General features: G+C 47.0%; 1 protein-coding gene across 1 annotated transcript in view; it reads left to right on the plus strand.

The window, feature by feature from the left end:
- Positions 1-17,322, plus strand: part of SLC22A4 (solute carrier family 22 (organic cation/zwitterion transporter), member 4) — a gene marked incomplete at its 5' end in the record, with an annotated part of 42,206 nt that overhangs the window by 15,144 nt on the left and 9,740 nt on the right. Inside the window, 4 exons of the mRNA XM_005865619.2 lie at positions 1,956-2,110; positions 9,582-9,753; positions 14,002-14,128; positions 16,758-16,858. Coding sequence (XP_005865681.1) covers positions 1,956-2,110; positions 9,582-9,753; positions 14,002-14,128; positions 16,758-16,858 — 555 coding nt within the window. The remainder of the gene's footprint in view (positions 1-1,955; positions 2,111-9,581; positions 9,754-14,001; positions 14,129-16,757; positions 16,859-17,322) is intronic.

Raw genomic sequence — 17,322 nt, forward strand, 5'->3', positions numbered from 1 at the left:
TTCTAAGTCAAGACAAGAGAACTCTATAAATATATTTAGCTATGGTAGCCTCTCTCTGACTCTCAGAAACTTCTCTCGATGAATGTCAGTATCTAAGGCTGCAATTTTCAGGCTGTGCACGCACAGATAATGGCTGTTCATTCATCGCAACTCCCAGTGAGCCCATGGTCTCCACTGCTCTTGTAAAAGGCTCAACAGGCTAGAAAACATTATGGAAGATGATAGCTTTTAAGGTCTTTCGAAGGGGGCACAGTTGCGGAAGCATCTTCTTTAACTCTGTAAGAATCCAGTGCTGCTTTTGCCCAGGTAATTCTCTAATCCTTTTTAAGTAGACAGGTATTCCAACATCCTCTTTTGGAACTCAATTGTGCGTACACTCAATAGAAAAGCTCAGGATAGCCTCTGTTACTCCACTGAGAAAGGCAGCATTGGGCTTATTCCATTCATTTAAAGAAATAGCTGTTCAGGGCTTACTAGGAGCCAGCCAGTGGTCCAGGTGCTGAACAAAGAGACAAAGACCCTGAATTCACGAAATTCGCCTTCTAGTGGGGAAGACAGAATTAGCCAACAAATATACTTCCACGTGTCCGATGATGGAGGGCTATAAAGAAAAGCAGAAGGATAAAGTGATAGTGACAGAATGATTTAAAAAGCATGGTTGTGGGCCTTGCTGGATTGGCTCAGTGGATAGAGCGTTGGCCTGCGGACTGAAGGGTCCCAGGTTCGATTCTGGTCAGGGCACATGCCTGGGTTCCAGCCTCGATCCCCAGGAGGAGGCATGCAGGAGGCAGCTCAATGATTCTCTCTCATCATTGATGTTTCTATCTCCCTCTCCCTCTCCCTTCCTCTCAGAAATCAATAAAAAATTATATTATTTTTAAAAAGGTACACTGCCATCACCACTCCTCCCACCCCGTCCCTAACTCTTGGATGACATGATCTATCCACAAACAGCCGTCAGCCAGAGTCAGGGCCAGACAGTGAGCAACTGCTTGCTAATGTGCACCACCTCTGCTGTGGACCGGGCACGGGGGCCACAGAGCTGATCTCCAGCTCACAGTCTTGGGGAGAAGGCATCACAGCTCCAGGGGAAATGCCCACTGACCCCCGAGTGTTCTGTGGGGATAGAGCAGGAAGGTGGGAATGCTAAATGGCCGTGTTGGGAAGACTCCCAGAGAGGGGGCTGTGCCTCCTGCAAAGCCGAATGGGACCCCGAGCTCAACAGCCTGAGACCTGAGTTTGGAAAATGGGGTAGGAGACTGTTCTGCTAACATCTGTGATCCGTTTCTCCCATCGGTCACTACCAAAATGTGAAATTAAGATTTAAGCCAACTACAGGGTCACTAATGAACGTTCCTGGAAGCTACACTTCCCACAGAGCAGTGGTTCACAGTTTTGGTTGCACATTAGACTCACTCGGAAAAATGGTTTAAATCCCAATGTCCAAACTGCATCCCAGACATAAGAATCTCGGGAGGCGGGTGCAGGCTCCATCATTTTTTGAAGGTGATTCCAAGTGCAGCCAAGGTTGAAGACCGCTGCCATAGAGGGAGTCTTGGTTCTGGACACAGAGAGGTCCCGTGTTGCTGATATGAGATGTGCCTGCTGTCTGTGCTGTACCTGCCTTCTAGAAATGTGGTGGCAGCTTCTACCTGTGGCTCATTCTCAAGTGATTTCCACGTGGTCCTTGCATAAGTTGCTCTGTGCTTTTGAAATGTGGAGGTTCCACAGGAGGCTTAGACTCTCACAAGGTAACTCCTGGGCAGATGGATGCCTGAGACCTCACCAAGGAGGCATCTGAGAGGATGTGGATGACAGAGAGAAAAGCCTGTCCTAACCCCCTCCCCCAAAATGAAGTCTACAGCAGTGCCTGACTCGGTGCTTCCCACACGCCCGAGTTGCAGTGCCTCCGTGACCTGCCCGGGCCATGTTTTGTGCTGTGCTATCCTCTACAGGTTTGGCAGGAAGAGCATCCTCTTTGCAACCATGGCTGTGCAGACTGCCTTCAGCTTCCTGCAGATTTTCTCCACCAACTGGGAGATGTTCACCGTGTTATTTGTCATTGTCGGCATGGGCCAGATCTCCAACTATGTGGTCGCCTTCATTCTAGGTAGGAATGGCTTCTAACCCTTGGGGCTTCTCCTGCCAGCCCTCTGAGAGGCCCGGGAAGAGGGGGGTATGGAAAAGGGCACAGGGAGTGCTCTTACCCAGCACAGAAGGAAGCACCTCAGCCTATGAGCTGTGCTTCCAAAATGGGATCAGCTTGGGATGTGGGGGTGGGGGGCCTGTAGCCACAGGCTCTTTGATCAGACACGGACAAGGCAGGCACTCACAGGGAGCCAGCGCTGTGCCGGGTCCTGAAGTGTGGCGACTAAGAGTTCAGGTTGGTGGGAACCAGCTACATAATAACTGAGACACATTTCAGGAGCACAGGGCTTGAGAGAGGCATAAAGTGGGGGACATTGGGGGAGGGATTTCTGTGATCTGAGCTGTGAAAGCTTGAGACTTCTGCCTGGGACAGGGCAAAAGAGTGTTCCTGGTAGCTGTGCACAGCCCATGGAGGGACTTAGGAGAGTTGGTGTGGCCAGTACACAAGTGGGAGAGGCACATATCAGACCGGAGTTCAGTGCCAGCCCGCCACCGTTGAGCAGATTGGCTCTCCCCCTAGAGCATACTGGTATCAGCTGTGCGCAGGACCAGCCTGGTTGCTGATAGTAGTCCTGTCTCCGAGCAGCTGCCTTGCTTTTGGAATATGAGGCTGCAAGCTGAAGGCCACGAGAAGGTCCCCAGGGCCCTCACCAGCTTTTCCTGGGAGGAAGTGAGGTGAGCTCCACGCAGGTTGATCAGGGACTCCACAGGCATGAGGGTCCCTAACAGGCTCTCTGAGCCCACCTGCTCTCTGAACAGGTGAGAGGAGGGGACACCTCTGGGACCACAGACACCAAATGCCATGTCTAGTGTGATAATATATCATTGTGGGCTCACTGCTATCCCAGTTTATCCCTATTGTCACAGTGTAATTATTAGCAGTACACCTTTAATGAAAGGTGCACGATGCTTCTTATCTCAAAAGTTGATCTGCTAAGATGATTCTAATCCCTTTTGAGTGTGGATGACTCATTGGATTTGGAGGTGCTGTGTTTTCTTAGTTGAGGATGTGTACACCCTTTGTCGGGTTGCCAAGATGGAATCATTCAAATTCCACTCCTTTAATCATTTGTGAAGAGTCCTTGCCATGGGCCCAGCCTCGGTGTCTAAAAAGGGGAGGAGGGGAGGGCATGTTGAAGCCACATGGACCTGGTAGATAGCACCCTCTTCACCGGCTCCAGCAGGAAGGGGGCCTCTCTCTTCCCTGTAGGGGGAAAGAGAGGTGCAAGTGGTTTTGTTTGTTTGTTTGTTTGTTTTTTAAGAAAGTCATTTGTATAAGGGACAAAGACCTTCAGGACAATGATGCTGGAAACCAGAGATTGGAGGAATTTGGGGCCGAAATTGTCTGATGGGCCCCAAGGACACAGGGTTTGGGGCACAGCAAAGTCTATCCTTCTCATTGTCTAAATTCCCCAGAATCTGTCTTCCTTGTGGTGACCTTCCCAGTATCTGAGAAGCCCAATGTATGGCTCTGCTTGAACCATAGACTAAACAGGCTTCCTCAAAACAGAGAGCTCGGCCAGAGGCCAGCACACCCTGGCAGGAGGACACAAAGGACCATCGGAAGTAGAAGGCAGAGAATTGTGGTGAAGCCAGGGAAGCCCTGTTATTGGGATTGGGAGCCAGGTGGGGTTTGTGCCAGGTTCTGCTGAGTGGCCAGCAGTGAGATCCGCCTTTCCAGTGGCACTGGGTGCTTCCGGGGGCCACGGAACCTTCCCTGTATGACCGGATGAGGCCGGGGCAGCCCACCCTACGTGTCCTGCAAGGAAGCCCGTCCAGCTGGCCCTGACACTACAACCTACTCCCCTCCCTGCTGCCCATGCTGAGAAGAGGGAGAGGGCCAGGGGGAAGGAAGATCAGTCAGAGCCTAGATGTACCAGCCAGGATCAGCAGGCAGGACGCTGGGTGCAGCATCGGCCTGGGCCTGGGGCTGTTGTAGGGTGCTCACGAGCCTCCCTGGCTGTAATTTTACTCAGCTGTGCTCTGTGGGAAGCTGCTGACTTTGTGTCCTTGTACGAGACGCTTTGTGTTGGGTTCTCAGGTCTGAACCTTCTTAAGAGAGTCACTGAAAACCAACCTGACCCTGGAACCTGCGGGCTCCCTCCTCAGCGCCTGGGGTGTGGTGAGGTGACAGGACCAGTCAGTACAGGGCATTGGCTTACCCACAGCACAGCAGCTCCCTCTGGCGTTTCAGGGCTAACATGGTGAGTTTCTTTGCTTTAAAATAAAGCAAAGCTTGGAGTCTGGGCTCACCAGTTCTGTCTAGGCCTTCACTTTGCCCTCTGGCTCTAAAGAAGAGTTGGCAAGACTCTCCGATGATGATCTCCAGTTTTAAGAGTCTTCACAGTAACATTAATTCAAGGAGCTGAATTACTCCCATTCTCTAAGTGGTGCAGAAGTGGATCTCCTTGCTCTGCTTTTTAAGAAGCCTGCCAGAGTCACTGCGAGAAGAGCAATGCTACCCAAGGGAACATAAAGGGGCTACCCCTGGAGAGGAGGAATGGGGCTGGTTTAGGAGGAAATGACCACTCAGGACAAAGGACACTGACCCTCCCCACACTCCAGCTGCTGTTACAACCTACTACTGTTTCCCAGAAATAATGCCTTCAACCAGTCCACAGCCTTGTGGGTAAAATGCCAGCGGCGTCCCTCATAACTAGCTGCTTAAATTTATTTCACACACGTAACTGCCTCCTGTCTGGAATGATCCATTAATTTTAATATTTTCCCAGTACTCCTAACATCAACCTCCTATGCAGTACTTGTTCCAATATGTTGAACTATTTAAAGCTCTGATAGTTCCTTTGATAAGTATTCAACTGATTGCATCTTCCTTTATTATTTTGGCTACCAGAAAGCTCAGGAAAAATTGAAATTTAACGATACCAATTCTGCAGCCTTTATCAGTCACATATTTTTAAATGTTTTTAAATTGAGATATAATTTGTATACCATAATACTCTTTTACAGTTTATCACTCAGTGGTTATTGGTATACTTACAATGTTGTACAACTATCAACTCTATTTAACTCCAGAATGCTTCATCAACCCCGAAACACACCCTGTACCCATTAGCAGCCACTCCCCATTCCCCTCTTTCCCCAGCACCTACAGCCACTAATGTACTTTCTGTCTATATGGATTTGTCTATTCTGGACATTTCTGAGAAATGGATTCATATAATATGTGGCCTTTGTGATGAAGTCCTTCACTTAACATTTTCAGGGTTGGTCCATGTCGTAGCATGAATCAATATTCCATTGTAAGAACATTCCACATACTGTTCATCCATTCATGAGTGGATGGACATCTGGGTTGTTTCCACTTTCGGGCTGTTATGAATAACTATAGGCCCAGTGCACAAAATTCGTGCACGGGTAGGGTCCCTAGGGGCTGCCAGCTGCCAGCTGGGGCCTCCCTTCCCATGGTTGGACGGCTGGCCCCGCCCCCTGGTCGAACTCCCAGTCAAACTCCCGGTTGAACTCCGGTAGAGGGGACAATTTGCATATTAGGCCTTTATTATATAGGATGTGCTATGAACATTCAAGTACGATATTTTTGTGGATATGTTTTCAGTACTCTACAGTATGTACCTAGGAGTGGAATTGCTGGGTCTTATGGTAATATATGTTTAACCATTTAAGGAACTGACTTCGAACTCCCAGTCAAACTCCCGGTTGAACTCCAGTAGAGGGGACAATTTGCATATTAGGCTTTTATTATATAGGATGTGCTATGAACATTCAAGTACGATATTTTTGTGGATATGTTTTCAGTACTCTACAGTATGTACCTAGGAGTGGAATTGCTGGGTCTTATGGTAATATATGTTTAACCATTTAAGGAACTGACAGACTGTTTTCCAAAGTGATCAGTTGCAAATTTTTATACTTTACTCTAGGACATAACTTTTAACCTTTATTTATTATTTTAATGATATCATCATTTTATTACATTCAAAATCTTCAAGGGATGAAATGGGGTAGAAATACATTTAAAAAGATGCAGAAATTTGCTGACACCCCTTGTTTGCACTGCACTATGTGAGGGAAGAAGCAAGGACTCACTCCTGTTTTCAAAGAGTTCACATCTGGTTGGCAGAGGCTGAGAATAGTTATTACTAAGGACATGGGTCATCATGGGTGAGGCAGGAGGGGGGTGCAGGTAACTTTTATGGGTGTACGCAGAAACAGGAAAGGTTACTTGTAACTAGAATGATCTGTGAAGGTTCATCGAGGGGAGATAGGAGGCCCTGAGCAGGAGAATATTGTTAATTTGAAGAGACTTCTGAGTATTTTCTGGGGAGCAAAGAGAGGTTTTGCTGCCTTCCATTGGGTCTCTTGGTCAAAGGCACTGTACTTCCCATCATTCCCCTAACACCTAGCACATTTCAACTGTTTGACCAGAATAAAGGAATTATGTTCTTGAGCACCTACCATATGCCAGACACTCTACAAGTCACTTTACATACGTTATCTCAGTTCCCATAGTAATTAACTTCATAAAGTAGGACTGTGAGTCACTTGAATAACACATGAGCATCAAGGAGCCCAGGAACTCCTGGGTCCTACCTCATATCCTGGCGACTGCACCATGGTCTTGTTTCTTGGCCTGGGGTCAGCGGCAGGCCTCTGTTGGTCATTCATGGAGGGGCAGGTCTTGCCTCCACAGGGAATGGATTCAGTAGTGCCTGACTGGATCCGTGATTGACTACCACAGAAAGGCCCCGATCAGTGTGGAAGTGAGGCTGGCCCTCTCTGAGTCCCTCCTTCTTGGAGAGAGTGCTCAGATAGTTGGTGGTGGCAATCAGTGGGCAAACATTGTGGCCGAAATGCCCCTTTAGCTTAGATGTCAGAGTTTTACTCCTGAGAGGCACTCAGAGGCCCTACCAGACCAAGACCAACTGGTCTCCAGCTGGTTCAAAGACCAGCCCAGGCAAATAAAATGCAAATCCTCCCTTCTGAAAGGAGATATGGCCTCACCCACGTGTGTCTCCTCCAGAATCTCAGTTGAAGGTCTGCTCGATAGGGCCTAGGCTCTGTCCCCAGATTATTTTTTTTTAGACGTTACCCATAGGTCAAACAGACCAGACTTGCCCGGTCAGTGTTGCTCAGTGGTTGAGTGTTGACCTATGAGCCAAGAGGTCACAGTTCAATTCCTGGTCAGGGCACATGCCCAAGTTGTGGGCTTGATCCCCAGCAGGGGGCATGCAGGAGGCAGCCAATCAGTGATTCTGTCTCTTGATTGATGTTTCTATCCCTCTCTCCCTCTCAGTTCCTCTCTTTGAAATCAATAAAAATATATATTTATAAAAAAACAGACCAGACTTAAATCCTGGATGCCCCATTTATTACATATGTGTGAAGTTAGGCAATGTATTCCAACTCTTTAAGTCTCAGCAGATTACATTATAAGATAGAAGTAATATTCTTCTATAATTATTGTGAAGATTCAAAAAGATAATACAGGTTAACACTTAATCTGGAACCTGACACAAAGTGCCAACTCAAAAAAAAAATGCTAGCTATGAAGATGACGATGATGGTGATGATGGTGATGGTTTAGGAAGGTGATTATCTAAAAGTCAGAGAGCAGAAAGTCGTGCTAACAAGCAACTATTCAGGTTCATGCCATCCACATTGCTCCATGCACAGAAAGGCAAAGAGGTAGATTTACGAAGCATCTGTCCCCCATGGTTACTCAGCAAAGTCAGAACAACTCTGTTCTGGCCTGGGACCCAAACTTAGGGAGGGAGATGATCCAGGAATCTAGTGGTATAACCTCTCTCTGATCAGGGGCATGGAACTATGAGGGAGCTCCCTTGGCCTCATGAGTCTACAAGATTTCTCACATGGTCCTGTGCACTTTCTGTTCTCCGCAATCAAATCCTCTGCCACTTCACTTCTGAATCTCTGCTCAGGAATAAAACACCCCCCATTCATTTCTATGTCATGATAATCACAGGCAAAGTGTTTAGAAACCATGGCATGGGCAGTCTTCCTATGGAGTGGTAGGAAGGTCATTAATGCAGTAAGAAAAGATCTGGAAATAACATTCATGATCCTCAAAATGGTCAGGCCCGATCCTTGGAAATGAATTTAGAGGCTGAGAAATGCCTGGGTGGTTGGGTCTCTTGTCCACAGTCTCTAGGATGAGAGAGGCACGCAGTACTGGCCATGTCTATCAGTCTGGTTTTAGAAATGGCTGTTTCAGAGGGAGCCTCAGAGGCGTATGGCTCAGTCAGGCTGAGTAAGGAAGAAGTGGGGCAGGGGCTGGAACAGGAAGGCATGGGAAATCAGTAATTTTACTACTTCTCTGTAATTAGCCCCTTATTCCTTAGTCTGTGATTAGGGCATTTAAACATGGTTGAGAAAACCTGTCTTGAAAGCCAAACCTGAATGATGTTTGAATGGTCTATTTTGTATTTTCTGGACTACTTCTGTGTAGTGGTGGAAAGACCTCAAACAAAAGGCGGAGCGCTTGCCATTGGCCAGATCTCCGCCCCTGGGGACCACGAGTGGACTCTGTGGAGAGGGCCTGGAGCTTCGGGACAACAGAGGGAGTTTGTTCTTGGATTCTGAAGGGCGGGCGGCGTCTCTGGGAGAACTGGTGCCAAGCCAGCCATTGTGGCTCTGAGCAGAGCAGGACCCAACAGCCACCTGCATGTCCTTTCCCAAAACAGGGCCCAACACCAAGCAGTCTTGGGCCTTTGTGCTGTTCTGGGAAAGCTCAGTGGAGTTCCCTGCATGTGTGGCCAGCTCCAGGGCCGCTGTCTGCTGGGCCAGCAGAACTGCGCCTTCTTTCTTTCCTGGTCTAAATGGTCTGTGTCTGCCTGGGGCTGATCCCTGGGCACAATGTGGCTGCAGAGGAACTAGCCCCTGGCTCCGAGGCCTGTTCTGTGCACATTCCAGAGCCAGCTGGATCCCATGTATCACTTCTCAGGGCTCACGGGAGGCTGAGAGTGTCCGAGCACCACTCGGTGACTGAGCTCTCCAGTGCCTGTGTCTGTGCGGTGGAGAACAGTGGGAAAGGCTCAAGGCACGGTGCCCCTGCAAAGCGCCTCAAAAGAGCCCCCACTGTCTCCTGGACCACCTCTTGCTCCTCACCCTGGGGCTCTGGTTTTGGAAATGTGGCATTCCCAGAAGAGGTTACCTCTTGGGGCTGGGCTTGCTATTTCTAAGACATGAAATGATCTTTATAAAAAAAAAAAAATCTATGGCTCTTTTAAAATGAAAACTTAGCTTTCCATAAGGTGATAAGTCTTGAGTCACTTCCCACCTTCCTCCACCCTGACCACTCCTGCCCTGGGCTATGAAACAAACGCCTTTTCCCTTCTGTAAGTGACTACAGTTTGAACTCTGCCAGGTAATGATGTATAAAGCAAATATTAAAGTGAGTTAAAATGCTAATATTCCTCCCTTGTTTTGAACAGGAACAGAAATTCTTGGCAAGTCAGTTCGTATTATATTCTCTACGTTAGGAGTGTGCACATTTTTTGCAGTTGGCTACATGCTGCTGCCACTGTTTGCTTACTTCATCAGAGACTGGCGGATGCTGCTGCTGGCGCTGACCGTGCCGGGGCTGCTGTGCGTCCCGCTATGGTGGTGAGTGTGGCTCAGCCCCAGACAGCCCCCTGCTGCTGGCCAGCACAGCCTGGAGCCGAGAGCCTGGTGCTGACCCTGGTGTGATCTCACTGGAGCTGGCTGAGGCTGGGCCTCAAAGCCCAGAGACTGGCTGGGTGGGTCTGTGTGCTGGGGTTTAATTCTCCTCTGTCCCACGAAGCACCTTCTCAGGAAATCCAGCCTTTGCCCCTCCCCAGTCTTGTCTGCTGTTGGTGGTGGTTTTTATTTGTGGAGATGGTCTTGTTGGGTTTTGTTGTTTAGAACTCTACCGCCCCTCCCACCCCAGGTGTTTTGACACTTTTCTCTAGGAACTCTCTTTCTCCCTATGGACTCAACTAATGTAGTTTCTGTCCTCCAGCATCTAAGGCAGTGATGGCGAACCTTTTGAGCTCAGCGTGTCAGCATTTTGGAAAACCCTAACTTAACTCTGGTGCCGTGTCACATATAGAAATTTTTTGATATTTGCAACTATAGTAAAACAAAGACTTATATTTTTGATATTTATTTTATATATTTAAATGCCATTTAATAAAGAAAAATCAACCAAAAAAATGAGTTCGCGTGTCACCTCTGACACCCGTGTCATAGGTTCACCATCACTGATCTAAGGAGTGCCTATTTATCTGCTTTATCTAGAAAGGCAAGAGAATTACTTCCCTTTAGTGAGTTGTCAGAGAAATGACCTCTTCTCTCCTCCCTCAACCCGCCAACCCCATTTTGACACATGAGTATGGGAATCACACAATCACAAAATCACTAATCTTAGGTTTTCCCTCTATGGTTCCGTGGGAGATTTCAGGTGAGAGAGCAGATTAAGAAAAAGGGAATCTGGTCCCAGCCACACCCTCTTTTTGGGGATTCCCCATTTCTTTGGTTTTTCACATTTAAGCAAGAGGAAAAGGGATTTCTTCCATCACTGGGCCTGGCTCTCTCTCTCTCTCTCTCTCTCTCCCTCTCCCTCTCCCTCTCCCTCTCCCTCTCCCTCTCCCTTCTTTTTTGTTTGGTTTCAGGACATCGAAATCAAATCTCCCAGCAGTGCCCTGGTCAGTGTAGTTCAGTGGTTAGAGCAATGGCCCATGTACCAAAGGGTTTCAGGTTTGGTTCCCAGTCAAGGGCAGGTACCTTGGTTGCAGGTTGGATCCCCGGGTTCAGTTGAGGAGTGTGCAGGAGGCAACTGATGTGTGTGTCTCTCACATCAATGTCACCCCCTCTTTCCCTTCCACTCTCTCTAAAAATCAATGGGAAAATATCCTCAGATGAAGATTAACAACAGCAACAACAAATATCCCAGCAGTGACTGTTTGAGTCCTACCTACTTGCACACAGTGAATGCTCCTTTGATCACTTTTTGGAACTCACAATTTAGACTAGCCCTCCTGGTTGCCCTGTCCTGTGGACACGCTGCCTGGAGAGGTGCCTGTAAGTCCGTTATCTTGCTGCAAGTGTTGTGCAGCCATAGAGGCTGATAGGTAGCACATATTGGCCCTGTTGAACCAGATGGCTCAGGTTGGACCCACTCCAAGCTACTATCTCCTTATGACCTCTAAAACTCTATGGTTTACCAGTGTAAATTTTTGGCATGGGTGTGCATGGGGGGAGAGAGCACCTTTCCCCCCCTTATTTCCCTGGAATGTGAGAGACAGTGTGTGAAAGGTTAGCTACTATTCTGATTTGGAGGTTTCCTCTGGAACCCAGTCTGATGATTAGGAAAGCTTATGGTGAATAAGGGCGGACCATCATCTGCACAGCTCTGCCTCCGAGGAAAGCAAGGGCCATTTTCTGGAAGAGGAGTCACCATCATCATCAACATCATCACACCCTCTACCCACAACTCCTTGCTAACTGAATCTAGTGTAAATGCTTTTGGTGACCTAGTGCTCTCTGAAGACACAAGACAAGATTATTCATAGGTTATTTTCTGCCTCTTCAGATGAATGATTTTAATAATTTATGTTCCCTGGCTCTCATCCTTTTGGCATAAGAGACCAGTACTTTTAAAAATGTTATAATCAAACTTATAACTATATACTTCTCTCAGAGGGGAGAGAGAGAGAGAGAGAGAGAGAGAGAGAGAGAGAGAGAGAGAGAATGAATAAAAATAGAAGGGTTCTGATTAACTAAGAGATTAGTAGGGATTTTAATTTGTGGGACTTGGATCTTTCCCTCAGAACCAAACAGCACAGCAAGGAATAACTCTGATAGGTCAGGCCCTTGAGTTTCCAGCTGAGAAGGCCCATCCCATGAGGAGCGGCCTCGCTCTTGCCCTAAGGAGAGTCCTATCTTCTGCTGCTCACTGGCTGGTCTGGGAGTGCTCCTGGCTATGGGCACACTGTTCAGGGCCAGCACTGCCCCACACAGACGCCGTCCAGGGCCAGCACTAACAAGCTGCATGCTGGTCCTGCAAGGTTAAAACAATAGTCTTACCATTTTCCTACAAAAACAAAATCACTTTGTTCTGAACATCTTGTCCTTACGATGCTGGAACGATGGGCTGGGATGGTGTGGGGATGCTTCGGGCTGCCGGGCTCTCTGCCACCCGTCAGTGAGGGACACAGACTCTCCAGCAACCCCCTCCCCTGTTCATTGTGAATTAAAACTACAGAGAGACTATCGTGTACAACCTCGCGTGGTGCTCCACTGACTTTATAAGTGATCAGCTAGACTTGATTCTTCGTACACCAAAACCCATGGCAGTTCAGTAGTAGGGATTGCAGTCAGCCTGAGTGCGTGGCTGGAAATGGGAGGGGAACAGAGTCATTGCAGGTGGCTTGGGGATTTTTTACACCCCAAGTTCCCTTTAAAAGGCTTGCCCACAAGTTTAAATGAAGTATGTGATAGAGGGTGGGGAGGGAGCCCATAGATGCAACGTGGGGAAAACTTTGCAATATCCAGCTGCCTACACGTTAGGAACCTGAGGCCAATGATGGCCCTCAGGGCCTGTAGTAAGAAAGATGGGATATTTTTAGAACAACCTGGTTGGGGAAAGATACTGCTCAGAAGCCAAAGTGCCCTGATGTACACTGTGTAGTAAGACCCCTCATTCTGCACTGACAGTAGTCACTCGCCACATGCTGCTTTTTAAATTAAAATTGATTAAAAGTAAATGAAATTAAAATTCATTTCCTCAGTCACACTAGCTCAAGAGCTGCATGCGGTTAGTGGCTACTGTACTGGACAGCCCAGCTCTAATTACTGAAGGTCAGTGACCTGACATCATCATGGTTGCAACGGGGACCACGTAAGGGCATCTTCTGAAAAATGCAAACTGGGTTCAGTTTTCAGCCATTGTGCTGGGAGGCTGGGACAGGGAGCTGGGGTTGGCTATTTGATCAGTTGTCTTTTGCTCTGAGGTCATTCCTCTTGAGGCTTTGGAGGGGCCCATTTAAGTATAGGAGGCCTCTGTATCTGCTACACGTAATATTTACTTTCTAGTATAACTAAGTACTGATGAATAGGTAAGGAAAACAAGAGCCGGCAGAAGAATGGCTAAGGAATCCTAAGAAATAAAAACTGGGAAGGAATGTTAAAATATAAATAAATATGTGCGTGATAAAAATAAATAGAAAAAGAAAAAATAGAAAAATTAGGAAAGAAGTCAACTGTGTTTGACCATCAGTTAAAATGTAGGAAGATTGTATAATTTTTAAAATTAACTTTCTAGACATTAAAGAAAAAGACAACATTGGCTGTCTCCCCAAATCTGGTTTGGGGGCTCGCTGACCCGGGGCTCTGTTGAAGGTGAGGAGGACAGCCCACAGGAGGAGTCAGGGCACCCACCTTCTCTGCTGAGGACAGGAAGTGCCCGAGGGGCATAGGTGGCCGTCTTAACACATAGACTTGAGCGCAGCACCAGCTGGGGCTCCAGGAAGTCTCCTAGGCACGGACACACTGAGCGACACTGGGCTGTGTTTCCTTTTAAGAGCCACACTTGGCTATTAAGTTTTTGATGGCCGTCTCCAGCTACCCTGGCTTAAACCCCTGCACAGTTAACGTTATACCTTGCACTGCTCCTGGCTTCAAATACAACTGATGACCAGTCTTGTGATTTGCTCAGAACTTTGAAATGTGAAAGCGCTTTTATTTATTCCTATAAATATTATGAGGCCTCAGCTTAAAAAGAAAAACAACTAGAATTTTACAAAATAAAAATTATTTGGGGAACAACTTATGGTTAATAGTGTCAAACCCTGCCTTTGTGAAAAAGTATAAACCATTAAAAATGAATTCTAGGTTTATTCCTGAATCTCCGCGGTGGCTGATATCCCAGAGAAGATTTAGAGAGGCTGAAGATATCATCCAAAAAGCTGCAAAAATGAACAATGTAGCGGTCCCGGCGGTGATTTTTGATCCTGTGGAGGTAAGTATTTGCAGATGTTTTCTCTTGGGGTCAGTCACGCATTCTTGATCTTAATGGAATTTAATTTAATTCAATGTATTTTGAGTGCCCACCAGGTACCAGGCTCTGTCCAAGGCCTTAGAGACACAACGATGATTAAATTCTGAGATAAAACCCACTATAAAGAGCTGTGTGTGAATTAAATGCAATAATATATGTAAACTGCTTAGCATAAACAAGTGTTAACTAAACATTAGTTCCCTTCCTTTTTGCAAGTTCATCTCCAACTTTTTATTGGTATTGCTCCATACCATTGATGCAGCTACATACTGGTGAATATATATTATATATATACTAGAGGCCCGGTGCACGAAATTCATGCATTGAGCGGAGGGGGTCCCTCAGCCCAGCCTGCACCCTCTCACAATCTGGGACCCCTCGGGATATGTCCGACTGCCGGTTTAGCCCCGATCCCACAGCAGGATCGGGCCTAAACCGGCAGTCGGACATCCCTCTCGCAATCCGGGACCACTGGCTCCTAAACGCTTGCCTTTATTCCTGCCGTGAGGCACATTGGACCTGAACTGGTTGGGCCCATGGAGGGAAAGGGGGCTTGTGCTTTCCCAAGGCCCAGTCACTGCCCCTGCTCACCTCCCAGGTAGAATCTTCTTTAGGAGGATCTGCAGAGCCCTGTGCCAGCAAATGCAGCCTGCTCGCGATGGTGATGGCAAATCTGCCAGATGCTCATGCTAGCCATATGCCTGTTTCTCGGGAGAGGAAACCGAGGTACAGAGAAGTTAAGTAATTTTCCCAGGATCCACAGCTAGAAGTCTCACTCGGTCTCTCCAGTGCAAAAGTGCATGCACTTACCTGGGCTTTTTTACCTGATACGAGGAGCAGTGGTGTTAACTTGGACAGGAAAGAATGAAAAGTAGTATCATTTGGAAAGCAATCTCAAGCTTCTCGGATTTCCTTTCTGAAGCATCTCCAACTTGCTTGGTGCCTGGTCCAAAGGCATTTTGGTGGCTTCACACAGGCCAAGCATGAGCACTGGATATACGAATGTTCTTATCCTGAAGTTTCCGAATGTGGCTGCCTATCACAATCACTCAAGGGACCTTAAAATTCAGATTCCCAGGCATCTGCCACCCCCCCCCCCCCCCCCCAAAAAGAGTGTGTAATTAAGCAGGTTTAGGTGGGATCCAGCAATCTGCATTTTCACAAGGGCCCTGTGGAAGCACCAAATGTCAGCATAGGCCTGACTCACAGGTCCCACCTGTGCATAGCACTACTCCCAGAGCCCTCCAGGTTCCCTTCAGCGATGCAGGGGCTTTGCTTTGTGGTCATAACAGAGCAGCATGCTCCAAGTAGCATAGAAGAAACAAGGTAATATGCCCGTGAGCTGCATGAGGAGGCGTCTGATTATTCCTGAGAGAAGGATGCTAATATCTGGGGAACACCAGCTACAAAGGCAGCGGGCACCCTCACTTCTTTTATTATTGAACCTCCTTCCTCAGCCTCACTGTACACACACCATAAAGTCCTTGCACTTTATCCCACAGAGATTCTCCACCCCAGAGCCTTGTAACTTTTTAGTTTGAATGCTAATAAGCTTGGTTATCTAGATTCCTAACTCATGGCAAATTAACATCAGTAAATTAAAAGTAAAAGAGGGCTCAGAGGGTAGGTGGGGATGGGTGAGTGGGAAGAGATTAACCAAAGAACGTATATGCATCGCCCATGGACACAGACTATAGTGTGGTGAAGGCCTGGGGTAAGGGGCAGGGGCAGGCTAGAAGGGGTCAATGGGGGGAAGGGGAGGACATATGTAATCTTTCAACAATAAAGTTGTTGTTGTTTAAGTAAAGGAGGGGAGCCCATTGACAGCAGTAAGAAATTACCACTCACCACTGACAGCTAGCATCTTCTCAATGGCGCAGTAATAATGTTAACATTTAAAATGTATTGGGCATTTACATAGTTCAGGTATATGTTAAGCTATATTTAATCTTCTCAACTCTATATATATATTGTGGGGAATATGTATATATATAGTATCCCTCCAAAATGTATACACACTTAACAGCTGATAGCTCAATTGATATTTCTTTCTTTTCAGATTTAACCCATTGGAATTAATTGTTCAAAGTGTGTATACAGTTTTTGGGGGCATCCTATTTTACAGAGAAGTAAATGGGGGCTGAGAGAGGATAAATAGTAACTTTTCCAAGGTCCCACAGTTAACTCAAATCTGTTCAAGTCTGTTCTGACTCAGAGAACTCAACAAGAAAAGTATAAAAAGCAGACAGGGCCCTCAAGGCATATAGCCCTACCAATGCAAGGATCACAACTCAGTGTGATTCAGGTGCCCATAGTGATTGGCATGAGGCAAGGAATGGCTATGCTAGCAGTTAGGCTTTCTATAAGAGACAGTGGAGCCAATGTTATATATGTTAAAGGCTTCTGTCTTAAATTAGCCACAAATATTTGTGTTAGAATAAAGCGTCATATATGTACATGCTCTTATTCCCCGAGAATTCCTGATTTCTAAGCAGATTCAAGGTAAAGTGCATAAGTTTTTCCCATGCTGTCATGGCCAAAGATACTTCCTCACTAGCTCTTAATCTCATGGTTATTTGCATTATTTTAGCTACAGGAGCTAAGACCCCTGAAGCAGGAGAAAGTTTTTATTCTGGACCTGTTCAGGACAAGAAATATTGCCACAATAACCATTATGTCTATACTGCTCTGGTAAGTAATAAGTGATCTGGAAGTGTGATATATAGCACATAAGTGTATGACTTATTTTCTTTAATTCAGGGGAACATCAAGACAAGGCCTGGGTCTTCATGAGACAAAATAAAAATTATCTGTATATATAAAAGGCTAATATGCTAAGTGTCCAACTGTCCAACCGGTCACAATGACATGCACTGACCACCAGGGAGCAGATGCTCAATGCAGGAGCTGCTGTGATGCGCACTGGCCATTTACAGAGAAACAGCACCACAGACCTGGAGCCCACAAAGCAATACTTGGCTTCCCCCAAGTGGGACACAGGCCCCGCCACCACCCCAGAGCAACAGCCCACCAAATCGCAGCAGACCCCATGGCGCAAAATGTAGCCCACAGCCCAGCCTGGAAACAGTGGCTGTGGGCACTGGGTAATGACGTCACGTAGCAATGCCCAGCTTCCTCTCCCTAGCAACTAGCCT

Source organism: Myotis brandtii, unplaced genomic scaffold (genome assembly GCF_000412655.1).
Source record: "Myotis brandtii unplaced genomic scaffold, ASM41265v1 scaffold208, whole genome shotgun sequence".
Lineage (NCBI taxonomy): Eukaryota > Metazoa > Chordata > Mammalia > Chiroptera > Vespertilionidae > Myotis > Myotis brandtii.